General features: G+C 40.9%; 1 protein-coding gene across 18 annotated transcripts in view; it reads left to right on the top strand.

Moving 5' to 3' along the window:
* tjp1a (tight junction protein 1a) overlaps window positions 1–13,045 on the top strand; it is a 118,733-nt gene that overhangs the window by 16,378 nt on the left and 89,310 nt on the right. For all 18 annotated transcript variants that reach the window (XM_035999524.1, XM_035999527.1, XM_035999525.1 and 15 more), the window contains exon 2: window positions 747–960. In XM_035999524.1, coding sequence (XP_035855417.1) covers window positions 747–960 — 214 coding nt within the window. The remainder of the gene's footprint in view (window positions 1–746; window positions 961–13,045) is intronic.

Below are 13,045 nucleotides of genomic sequence, written 5' to 3'. Positions count from 1 at the left end.
TGAGCTGTTCAAAATCGGCACGGCTTTTTACGTCACTAGCTGAAACGAGGTGGCTAACCATAGCATGCTAGCTCGTTCTGAATGGCAAAACACTGCTACAACACACACTAGTTCACCATAATCTGCAAAAGAACTACTTACATGTCCCTGTTCTGCAGGTATTCCACGTAAAGTTGGAAGTGTGCCCTCCTTTAAAAGAAGTCTCCCGGCTAATCCTGTCTTGTACTACTGATGTTGTAGAAACAAACAGCTAGCTAGATGATGTGATCTTACCTAGCTACTGCGCATGTGCGACTGCCAACAAAGATGTTACAGCAGTGAGAGGTCTCACTCTGTAGCTAAAACAGAGACTGGACACAGGGTGAAAAGAGGAGCTGCAGCAATGTGCAGTACAACAAAAATATGGTGTTTTTTGAAAATGAAACCATCTAAACCTATTCTGGTACAATCTCAAAATACAATTATGAACCTGAAAATGAGCATAATGTGGCCACTTTAAGAGAAACCTAGTAAACACATCTATATTTCTGCAAAGAAACTTGGTTTCTTGAATCTTGACCATGGAAATTAGTTTTTTTTCAAGAGAAGATGTGTGCGACTTCAGACAGGCAATGTATAGCTGTGGCAGTAAATGAAAGATATTATGATCATCAATGTTGCCATCACTAAAAATTATGTATTATCCTGCTTTGCCGACCAAAAGTTTTATGGCCTGCATCATTTCTGATATCATCTTTGTTTCTCAGGGTGACCCCGCAAGATGGAGAAACATCCCCCTCAGGTGCTCCCGGGTGTTCGGATGAGCCTACAGGTGCTACCGGTGGCGCTGGTGCTATGGCAATTACTGCCACCTCCACCCTCTCGTTGCCCATGAGCCAAGGTAAACCTTCCCTGCGCCGCATCAAAGGCCGCATTCACCGCAGCAAGAGCCTGGACAGCATGGATCTGCTCGACTCCAATGTAAGGCTCACTCATGACTGGATCACATCAACTTAACATGTACACACATAGGAGGAGTGCAGGATACTAAGGTTGCGACTAATAATTATCGATTAATCTGCTGATTATTTTCTCTCATTTCAAAAGCTGTAACCAGCAAATATTTCACATTTTGGCTTAAAAAATGACGAAAAAATGATTTGATTATCAAAAACTGTAATTTATCTTTCTAGTTTGTGTTGCGGCCCCTAATGGAAACAGAGAGATGTTGAAGGAACACAATTTTTGATTTAAAAGACCCACTCATCTAAAATAATAACATATACTACCTCAGAGGGGGGTGCTGGGAAAATCCTTATCTGAAAACATTGTTGTTGTTTTGCTTTTTTGTATTTCTGTAGCAATATTATTTTATAGGCCTGCATTAAATATAAGCTGTGATTACATTTACTAAATTACAGTTACTGTGATTTCAAGGGAGAATAAATGTCAGAGAATTCCAAACACATTTTTTTCTCCTAATGGTTTAATTCGGATTAAATATTTGCAGAAGCTACAGCACAAATACACACCTCACACGCACACACACACACACACACACACACACACACACACACATACACTCAAAACCACACACACACACACACACACACACACACACACAGCATGACCTTTGGTTATACAATATTTCTTTGATTTTCAGATGAGCACAGTTTAACACATTCCATATGTCTCTCTCTATGACTGGTTTATTCTCATGAAAAGTATTAATCTGATAAATGATTGGGTAAGCTGCTTGGACCTAAAAACCTTTAATAACTCTGGGATTGTCCATTGAGCTGAGAACTGCCTTTGGCCCACTCTCAACTCATGCATACTTGTGCATGTGTGCAAGCCTTGTGTGCGTACCTCTGTGCGTGTGTGTGTGTGTGTGTGTGTGTGTGTGTGTGTGTGTGTGTGTGTGTTTATGAGTGATGTGGCTTTTGGGAAAGCAACCAACGGTTTATGATGTAAAAGCATGCCAACCTGCTACTAATGCATGCTTGGTAAGGCTGTTTTTTGGTGGCATGGGACCACAGTGGACACACAGATACAGATAAATCTCTCTCCTGCACAGCACTACTCAGTGTGTGTGTGTGTGTGTGTGTGCGTGCGTGCGTGCGTGCGTGCGTGCGTGCGTGCGTGTGTGTGTGTCTCCCCCCCCACACTACTTCCTTTATGTCTTGAACCTCTGTAGATGTCTCCTGTAATAAATGTTCACAGTGTGATGTTTCCTCATCTGCCCCCATCCTTCCTCTCTATGTTGGCAGTCTGCAGTGTGTGTGTGTGTGTGTGTGTGTGTGTGTGTGTGTGTGTGTGTGTGTGTGTGTGTGTGTGTGTGTGATTTTAGTGTGTGTGCTCATTGGGTGTTCAGTATGTTAGCTTGCCTTAATTGAGAGCAGCCTGGTGTAAGGAGTCATTATTCTTCCCCTCTTCGTCAGGGCAGGAGTGGGACTCGTTATGATTACAGTTCACACAAGTTAACCCATTATTGATGTGAAGGAGGGTTGAAGTTGGAAAGAAGAAGTCGCAGGGTAGGGTTGACAGTCAAGGATGAAACTGCACAGCATTGCATACCTGAATGATGCAACACACACATACACACACATACACATTAATTTGACTGACTGCTGGCATAAAGTTTCCTGTCAGTTTCTACTTTTGAGGCAGAGGCGAAAATATCTCAACAACCTTAAGTGCTCTGCTCCATAATCCTTGGCAGTGAGCCGTCTGGCCTAAATCAGTTTTATTTTCTTACCTTTGCAGACATGATTGAAGTAAGAGCAGAGGTGGATTGTAGTACTAGAGCTGTAGAGGCAGATGGTGAATGAAAGTTAGATGAAACTTTGCTGTTACAGTATACGATCCAGAGAAAACATAAACTTGTAGCAGCCATGGTGCACTTTGGGTTGAGTGGTAGATGGATTGTCCAACTACAGAATAGCAACCCTGTCACTGGGGTAAAAATATGGCTGCTGAATTAGTTGAGGAAAATATCTACTCCAATATTGTGATTTCAGTTGTGATTATTTTCTATAAATTAAATTTCAAGCCTGTATTTGTGGTCTACATACTGAAATATCAGTCAGCTTTTCTCTATAAGTGATGTGGTCTTACATGAACACTCGGTTAGAACAGTTTTGGATGTTTCAAAACATAATGACAGTGGTGGGGTTGTTTGCCTATGTTACCAACACCGTCAGTCCAATCTGAATCTGATCAAACGCCACCCACACACTCCTGATGAAGCAGATTCTCTGAGTTTTTAAGTGTTTAAAGTCCTACTGAGATGACATTTAGTCATCCCTTTTTGTAGTCAAAAATATTATTTTGATTTATGTAATGTATTGTTAATAGTTTTTTTTAATTATGAAAAGGAAGACATATTAGAAATTTTCCTTTTCATCTCAACCGACTGGAAGGGCGTGTTGGTGTCTGTTTTTAATTGACAGCAACTGCCAGAGTGACAGTAAACAAACTTGTGCTGTAGCTTTTTTAGCTTTTTAGCTTTTAGCTTTATGCTCCTTGTTGCTGCAAGACATGCATGTAGGCCTGTTTTTTTATGAGAAGCAGGTGTGTAAATAATAACATTAAAAATGGCTGAATTCCTAGCTAAGTTTCCATCCACTTGTCAATCGAATTATCTAAAGTTCGGTAAAAAAACTCATGCGAATAAAGCTGGTGAAAGTGTGTTTCCATCCAACAGCTTTAAAGCGAATAAAAACCTGTGCGTAATGACGTCACATGCTGTTTTGCGATCAAATTGGTATATCGAATTGATTTTAGACATCTTAAGGTGTTTCCATTCATTTTCGCACTGAATCGCACAACGTTCAAGCAAACATTTGCAAACAAAGTTTTCCTAGACAAAATGATGATGATGATGCAGATGCAGATGCACGTAAATGCCCGACGACAGCGGAGGCGGACTGTGGTGTGGGAACGACAGCACTCCAAACAGTTCTGGGAGATCGTGGTTCAGAGACACTTCACGGGAACCCTTTGGTTGAAGCATTTTCGGATGGCCAAGACAACATTTGACCTGTTGTGTAATTTTTTTGGCCCGTCCCTTTCCCCTAGGGGTGTAACGGTACGCAAAAATCATGGTTCGGTACGTACCTCGGTTTTAAAGTCACGGTTCGGTTCATTTTCGGTACAGTAAGGGAAAGAAATGCAAACATTAAACAGCAGGTTGTTCATTACTATAAACTTTTTTTTTTAACAATTTGTTTACACTTTTTTAAACACTTTTTAATAAAATATAATAAATAAATTATATATAAAATAAAAAAAGAATAAGAAATAAAATACTGCTGCAAAGTTCTTCTATTTATATAAATAAATAACTATGGATTACAGTGCAGCATTACCAATCCCAGCTTGTAGGCCTGCTCATATTAAAAAAATATATATAACTTTTCCAAAGTGTAAAGTGTTCTCAACAACCGAGTATGGTCGTAGATCAGCTGATATAAAAACACCAATTGCTTTCGTTATTGCGTTGGCCCGATCGGAATTACCAGCAAAGGTCTGTTTAAAGGCCAACTGGAGCTGCGTTTGAATTACGGTCGTTTTTTTCCTTGTAGTAGTGATGTTCACACTCACGTGATGCCTTTTCAAGTGCGTTAACAAGTTTGAAGTGTTGCCAGAAACATACCTGATCATTCCTGAGCAATGTTGGCACACTGCTTTCGTCTTATCGACTAGTCTTTGTCCGTTGACGTATTTCACTGGGAAACCGAAGCGTTCCCAAACAGGAGACCTTAATGATATGGGTGGCTCTTCAAGCTCTGGCTTGTCCATACTGTCTATGGGCTTGTCTGCATTGGCCATGACGCTAGCTAACAAGAGGCTGGGCTAAAGCGTGCCGTGTATGTTGTTGTACAGCGCGCGGTGTGTGATTATTATTTTTTTCCCCAAACCACTTCAGCGGAAATCCCGCCCTGCAGTCGATTTCATTGGTTTAGGTTACAGTGACGGCGGGTAGGTTTAGAGATCAGTGTTTGGTGTAGGCAATCTGTACAGTGATTGACATGACCAATGAAAACTTTAGAATCAGCTGCAGGGCGGGATTTGTGCTGAACGCGGAGACTTCCACCACTTAATATGTTCGTGTGGAAACACGAAAATTGACCTATGTTCCGCACACAAAAGATTGCATTCAGTGCACACGTGCACCGTACCAAAAGTCCTGTACCGAAACGGTCCGGTACGAATACACGTACCGTTACACTCCTACTTTCCCCAGATGTCGCAAGCTATCGCCCTCTGGTTCCAACCGAGAAGCGTATCGCCATTGTGCTCTACAAACTGGCTACATGCGCAGAGTACAGAGTGGTAGGCAAAACGTTTGGAGTCAGCAAAACCACCGTGCACCGGTGTGTTTACGCCGTGTGCAATGCCATACGAACGAGGATGATGCGAAGGTATATATACACCTACCTGGAGTGGATGAGGCGCATGATATCTCGCTGCGTAACTCCAGAGCGCACCTTGTGCCATAGGTGAATGGCGCAATAGACGGGACTCACGTCCCGATTAGACCCCCTGCTGAAGGCTACAGGGATTTTGTCAATAGAAAGGGCTGGCCATCAATCGTACTACAGGCTGTGGTAGACGATCGTTGCATCATAAGGGACATTTGTGTCGGCACTCCCAGCAGTGCGTCTCCTTGTTCGTCCACTTCCATCTGTCTTTGTTGACACCCGCCATGTGTCCAAACAGAGCGGAAATACTGGGCGGAAATTAACTAAAACTTATTCTTCTTCGTTTTGTGGCGGGTTGCAACCATAAAATGACCTAAAACTTAATCGCAATTCATTATTTATTCGGCAAATAACGTTTCCATCAGCGTTTATCGCATAAGCCGTATATCGATCAAGAGAAAATCCGATGAGACCGAACGCATTTCCTTTGAGTCGATATTCATGAAATTCAATCGAATTTTACTGTTTCCATAAGGCATTTTTCATTCGATATCACTTAATTCGGATAAAAACGTGTGGATGGAAACATAGCTACTGTCACAGCTTACTGGAAACTTGAACAGAGCCATCGTTAAAGTTATTAGTAACACCTGTGCTTTTCCTGCTAATTACAACTCAAAATGCCTGCAGTGAAAAATGCTCATTAACCACATAACAGCCAAGACAACAACAGTTGTCATTATGGCCCATGAATCAATAGTCACCAACTAACACTTTCATCTCCTATAACTTGTTAAGAACCTGTTGATTATCTAAGTTATGAATAAAATCACAGCTGTTGTGATTTTTAAAATTGCACTCCTACATTAACCTGACGCCTCAGATGGTTTGTTAACACAGAACCATCTGAGAAGCCGTCATTGGAAACTGTTAAATAATCCCTGGCAAGTGATTGAATGAACCATCTGTCTATCACCTCTGCCATTGTTGTTTTGAACAAACAGTTGTGGTCGTCACACATGCGTTATTATGGAACCCACGCAACTTCTAGGAAAGGCCCACCCTTCAATAGCATTCATACACTACTATTGGCCAGGCGTCCATGCTTACACAAAGTAACGTAACCCTATTTGTTCAGGTCCTATCCCCTGACCAATCGGCTATCCTAACCTTAACCACTCAAGGTCAATGCCTAACCCCAACCAATCGAGCTGCTTCGTAGAGCGGGCCTTTCCTAGAAGTTACGTGGGTTCCATAATAACGTGTCAAGCACCCCTAAACCATGCCTCTGGTTGCAGTAGCTTCTCACCGGACGCTGATTGGTTCGGTCCGCTGCTGTTCGGACACATTACTTGAAGCCTGACAAGATGGATTTTCGTGTGATATGTGATCCTGTGATTTACGTGATCTTGTGATATCGCAATAATCCAGCTTCCGTGCAAGGTAACTATTACATAGCAATTTCAATATAGTCAAGTCAAGTCAATTTATTTATAGAGCACATTTAAAACCAACCTAGGCTGAATAAAGTGCTGTAAAAAGTTATATTATGTTATAAAAACAAAGGAAGACAATAAAAATATAGATACAATGAATATCATACAAACAACACACTTCTATACAAATGTCCCTAAACTAAATCATATGCCAAAGAATAAAAATGTGTTTTAAGATGAGACTTAAAGAGGACCTAATATGAATGGGAAGTTTGTTCCAGAGTCTCGGGGCCACAACGGAGAAGGCACGACCACCCTTTGTTTTCATCCGAGACTGTGGAATAGCTAAAAGGAACTGATTAGACGATCTTAGGTTCCTGGAGGAGTGATGTAGGGTAAGGAGATCAGCAATATATAAAGGGGCCAATCCATGTAATGCCTTAAAAACAAGTAACATTACCTTAAAATCTATCATAGCAAAATAACCAGTGAAGAGAAGCCAATATCGGGGAGATATGATCCCTCCTTCTGGTACCAGTCAACAATCTAGCAGCCGCATTCTGGACAAGCTGCAGGCGTGATAAAGATGATTGGCAAATCCCAGAATACAAGGAATTGCAGTAGTCAATACGAGACGAAATAAGAGCATGAATAACAGTCTCCAAGTCCTTACGACAGAGGAAGGATTTTAGTTTATCAATAGTCCTGAGATGAAAAAAGCTACTTTTGACAACAGAACTAATTTGTTTGTCAAATTGTAATGCTGGGTCAAAGATGAAACCTAGATTTCTGGCAAAAAGGCGCACACTTGAGGCTAGTTTAGAAGTCCCCAATTTTTTCGAAAGTTCGTCAACTGAATTTGGGGGGCTAAACAACATGACTTCCGTATTACTCTCATTAAAGGGGTGGTTCAGAATTTTGGACATAGGACCTCATTCCCAAGTTAGCCAGTGTGTTATTTATCAGTGGAGACAGTTTTCAACACTTTTCATCCAGTCCTTCCAGTTGCAGAGTTCGCTGATGCTAGGCTAGCTCAACAGTATCTGCTAGCCTGTCATTAAAAGCAGTCTTACACACTCCACAGTACACCCGAGGTAAATAAAGTATAACGCCAGACTACCGATGTAAATGTCTGTTGATAGAATAATGTTAGAAATAAAACTACCCTTGCATCGCATTGCAATAGTTATACTTTGTTCCCTGTAGTTTTTAGCAAGTTAGGGCTAGCAATTTGCATGTAAACTGTCCGAGCTTACATGATGTTTCTGTCAGCAATTACCTAAAGTTAGCGGTTAGCCCAGCCAGATATCTACCAACAGCGTAGCTATACCGTTAGCTAACGTTGTCACTCTCCACAATGCATTGAACAGTAACGTTCCACTAACGTTGTCAGTCTCAATCTATCAGTAGCAGCTAGGCTAATGTTATGAAATGGACTAGCTTTATTCGCTAGAGTAGCCTACCACAAGTTATTACCTGCTCATCAGTAGCTGTTGGTGCATCTAGAAAGACGGATGTAACCGCATTCGTTGTCAGTGACTTGTGGTCCTTTTGATTGCGGGGTTTTTCAAAGTCGTCTGGTCTAAAATGATCACTACACATTTGCCACTTGAGTAGGGTCTCCGCCGGTGTCTTGATGTCCAAGCCAGCAGCTACTAGGTTTCCCGACTTGAGTGTGCTTCTCTGTTTACTTTTTGGCGCAGTACTACTAACCGGAGCTACATAAAATTCCACCGCTGCTGAGAAACTAGTCCCTCGCTAATGTAATGCGATCATTGAGATGCAAGGGTAGTTTTATTTCTAACATTATTTTATCAACAGACATTTATATCGATAGTCTGGCGTTAAAATGTATTTGCTTCGGGTGTACTGTGGAGTGTGTAAGACTGCTTTTAATGGCAGGCTAGCAGATACTGTTGACTTGAGCTAGCCTAGCACCAGCAAACTCTGCAACTGGAAGGACTGGATGAAAAGTGTTGAAAACTGTCTCCACTGATAAATAACACACTGGTTAACTTGGAAATGAGGTCCTATGTCCAAAATTCTGAACCACCCCTTTAAGTTGGAGAAAGTTGTTAGCCATCCAGCACTTAATGTCTTTCAGGCAGTGAAAAGCGGACTTTAAAGAGTTGGTATCACCTGTTTTTAGAGGCAGGTACAGCTGTGTGTTACCAGCATAACAGTGATAATATATGTTATGTTTGTGAAGAATGGAGCCCAATGGGAGCATGTACAAAGAGAATAAAATATAGGTACACATCTCACAGCGTCTTTAGCTGTTATTTTCTTGGGTACAAGCCTTACGTTTCCTAATCTGTGAATACATAACAGACACTGAAATGAATACAGCAGAAAGTATTTCAGGCATCACTGTAGACAAGCCAGAGTTGGGTAAAGAGTCATAGTGATGCTTCAAGAGAACCTGTTAATTCCTTCAGAAGTAAAACTCCCTTCTTACAGTCTCTTCAACCTTTCTCTCTCCCAACTAAAACATTATATACCAACTATAAATCTTAGTGCATATACAACATGTTATATGTTATACATCATTCAGTTAAGGTCAAAGTTTGCATGTGACTCTCAAGCACGCCTCCTACACCTCTCCTTTTCCATCAAGAATATCAAAGATGCAGACTAAAAAAAGGCCTCAGGATCTATTTCATCTCACTGAGCTCTCGTTCTATGCAACAGTATTGGATGCTCGGAGCATGTTACACAAATGTTTTAGCTTCCCTTCCCTTAAACTGCTGTGGACCATCACAACATGTGCATAAGTATAAGTCTGAAGTATGAATAATAGATGGAAGAAATGAGATACTTCACAATGCAGTGTTTTCTTTCTTTCACTTGAAGCTATTTTTGTGTGATATACAAAAACAACACCGTGAAGGCTTTGGAGAAGAGTATCTGAAATCTGTGGTTAAACTGGGTGAACTCACCGGGGATTTTAGCTATTATTTATTCAATACAGACCGATGGCTTCTCTATTTGTCTTCTAATGCAAAGTAGTTGCCAATGTGTACTTCACCTTGGAGGATTGATTCCTCACATCAATGGCATTGGGTAGATGTATGTGTGTGTGTGTGTGTGTGTGTGTGTGTGTGTGTGTGTGTGTGTGTGTGTGTGTGTGTGTGTGTGTGTCTGCATGTGTGTTGCTGTAAAGTGTGACCTGATATTCTGAGTCCTTGAGCTAAAAGTACTCACTGTTTTGGTGAGATCCATGAGGCAAAGCTTTGGCTTGATTCCCAATAGATCCTGCTGCACTGTGGTTTTAATTTTCCACTTTTCCACATTTTCCATTTTCCACGGTTTCAAATGAGGGTTAGGATTAGTTGATGACAGTGTTTCAGAAAAAATTGCCTTATTTTCAGTTTAATCACCATGTATTTTGGCAGCTTTGAAAGGGTGTCATAGACCTGGTCACATAGAATTTCTGAACTTATGGAACTGTGGACCATTAAAGGTGAATACTGCTCAACCACCCTCTGCGGCTCAATATCGCTCTGCACCTCTGTATTGCTCTGTATTGACTAAGCTACGCCCACTTTTGAGCTATCCAATACAATGGTATCACAATGTTGCGCTGCTTCATTGTGGTTGTAACGTCTTATGCTTATGTTGTTAATAAAGTTCTAAAAAAAGAATCTATCAAGCGTAGTGGCAAGCAGTCAGCACTAAAAGGACCTTGGGCATTTTGGAGCAAATTAATGGGGCTAAACTGCAGCTATTTTATCAGAATGACATGAATAAACGTAACGTGGATAAAACTGTAATGGATGAACCCATCCGTGAACAGTTATATTTTAATCGACGATTGTGTTAACAATGAAAACTACAACTCCCAACTAATGCCACTTCACAATGTCATCAAAAGTCTGTGTTTACATCCATTGTTTTGATTGAGAGACCCCTAGCGGCAGAAAATTACATATTGTACGTTTAATGTCAAGTCTTGTAACATACCAAAGGTGGAAAATCGGTTTCAGAAAAACAGCAGCTAATGTAATTTTTAAATTGAGTAGCATTTGCTGCACGCAGTTTCTGTTCATTGTGTTGAGGCAGACCTCTCAGGTCTCTGCTGGGCTGATGGGTGCAAGCAAACACTCAAACACTGACTGACAGAGAGAGTAAAAAAAAAGGATTACGAAACGAAGTGATGAATGTGAGGGAGGAGTGGAGGTTATGACATGGATGGCCGTATGAGAGATGAGAGAACGGTTTGACAGCAGGGTGCAGGATGTTCCGATTAGATGAATATATTTTCCCTGGATAGACAGGAGGCTCCACAGGCACTTTATAACTCATTCTCTTCACCCCTTGTTCTCAAAGCACAACAGGGCAAAATTGCATTCCACATACAAGTCGTTTATCTACCTAAGTTAAAACAGGCCACTGAAAATTGTCTGTGGTTACGTATGTGTGCTTGTTCTGTGCCTGTACCTTTGTGTGTGTGCGTGTGTGTGTGTGTGTATGTGTGTGTAAAAATATTATTTGTAATTAATAATTATTGTCTTAAAATTAGCTTTGATTAAAATATCTTAGTATTTCTTCTACCACTATGTCTACTATAGAGAGGCGAAGTCCCTTTCCTTTTCCGGTGTCCGTGAAAAGCTAAAAAATTGTTCGTAGGAGTACATACCGGTACTAAACACAGACATCATAACGTCAGGGAGAGAGAAATTATGACATCACTTACGCAGGTTTTGGGTGTGTAGTCTTTCTAATTTACGACAAACTGTTACTTTCTTGACTAGTGAAATTATCTTATGAACTGACAGACAACATATGTGTAATTCTTGGCACAATTCAAAATGGATCAAAACATTTTTTGTCTCTTGCCGTTGACTACCGTACATAGAAGGGGAGGGACTTTGACTCTCTATGATAACAATGATCATAATAGTAAAAGTAACTAGAAAATGTTGCAAGAAATTCTGACAGTGTGCCGACTACTTGGTGCACAACCAAATGCTAATATTGCCAGTACTAAGTAAGCTGTATCATTGAGGTTCACTGAAAATTGTCTGTGGTTACGTATGTGTGCCTGTTCTGTGCCTGTACCTTTGTGTGTGTGTGTGTGTGTGTGTGTGTGTGTGTGTGTGTGTGTGTGTGTGTGTGTATGTGTGTGTGTGTGTGTGTGTGTGTGTGTGTGTGTGTGTGTGTGTATTTCTGGGACCGGATGTGGTGTTACAGCAGCAACAGTGGTTATTTCTGAATTAATTATTAAATCCACAGTAGACTTAAGCTTCTAGCATCATCATACTTATCATCCGTGTGTGGCAGACCTTGTTGCTATAGTGATGTGGGCACAGTGAGTAGAGGTACTGTCTATCCCTCCCTCCTCTACTCACTGTGAGAGTAGAGGAGGGAGGGATAGACAGTATCTTAAACAGGTCAAACATGTTCATTTACTGATTATTATACCTCTCAAGTTCCTTCTTTAATTCAAAAACCATAAGTGGAGTTTGACATTTGAGCCAGGGGGGGCAAAAAAAAAAAAAAAACTCATTGTAGAAGCTGAGACCTGGCCTACCACTTGGGGAACACAGCACGAGCACATATGGATAAAACAAACATGCTAAATAAACATATATGTTTATTTTTAAAGAATATTTTAAATTACATTCTAACAATTTAACAACTCGCCCTTATGAAATCCAATCGCGGCACGGCTGTCTTGGAACGCAATAGACAGATGTGGCGGAATGCCCCGACACTTAAATTCAACTAAAATGTAACAGTGAACAATCAGTGTTGGACCTACAGTCTGTTGAGATGCCTCTCCAAACGCAGAAACCAAAGCGCAGTCACACCATAAACCGTTAAGACACGTTAAGAAATAAGATCCGTATTTTGCCATAATCCAATGACACGGAAAAAAGTAATCCACAGCAATCAGTAGATCCACCTCGCCGTTTAAACAATGTGGAATAAAACGTATAAAAGTCCAAATCTACACAAAACGCGCAATCAATTAGTAAGCTGACAGCAAATTTATATAGGCTACATGGCATTTAGGCAACCTTTATTGCAACGTTGGCACAGTAAGATGTCCAGACTAGTGCAACATTCATTTTCATTTTTTGCGTCCTGCATATGCGTCAACAATAGTCTCAGGTGAGAGCCAGAGCCCCATTTTTTTTCACTAAAGCAGTAGGCCTAGGCTATATGAAATCAGATGTATTACCTACCACAATTCAGTTG

The sequence above is a fragment of the Sander lucioperca genome, chromosome 3, assembly GCF_008315115.2.
Source record: "Sander lucioperca isolate FBNREF2018 chromosome 3, SLUC_FBN_1.2, whole genome shotgun sequence".
In the NCBI taxonomy this organism is placed as follows: Eukaryota; Metazoa; Chordata; class Actinopteri; order Perciformes; family Percidae; genus Sander; species Sander lucioperca.
This window is presented reverse-complemented; position numbering and strand designations above follow the sequence as displayed.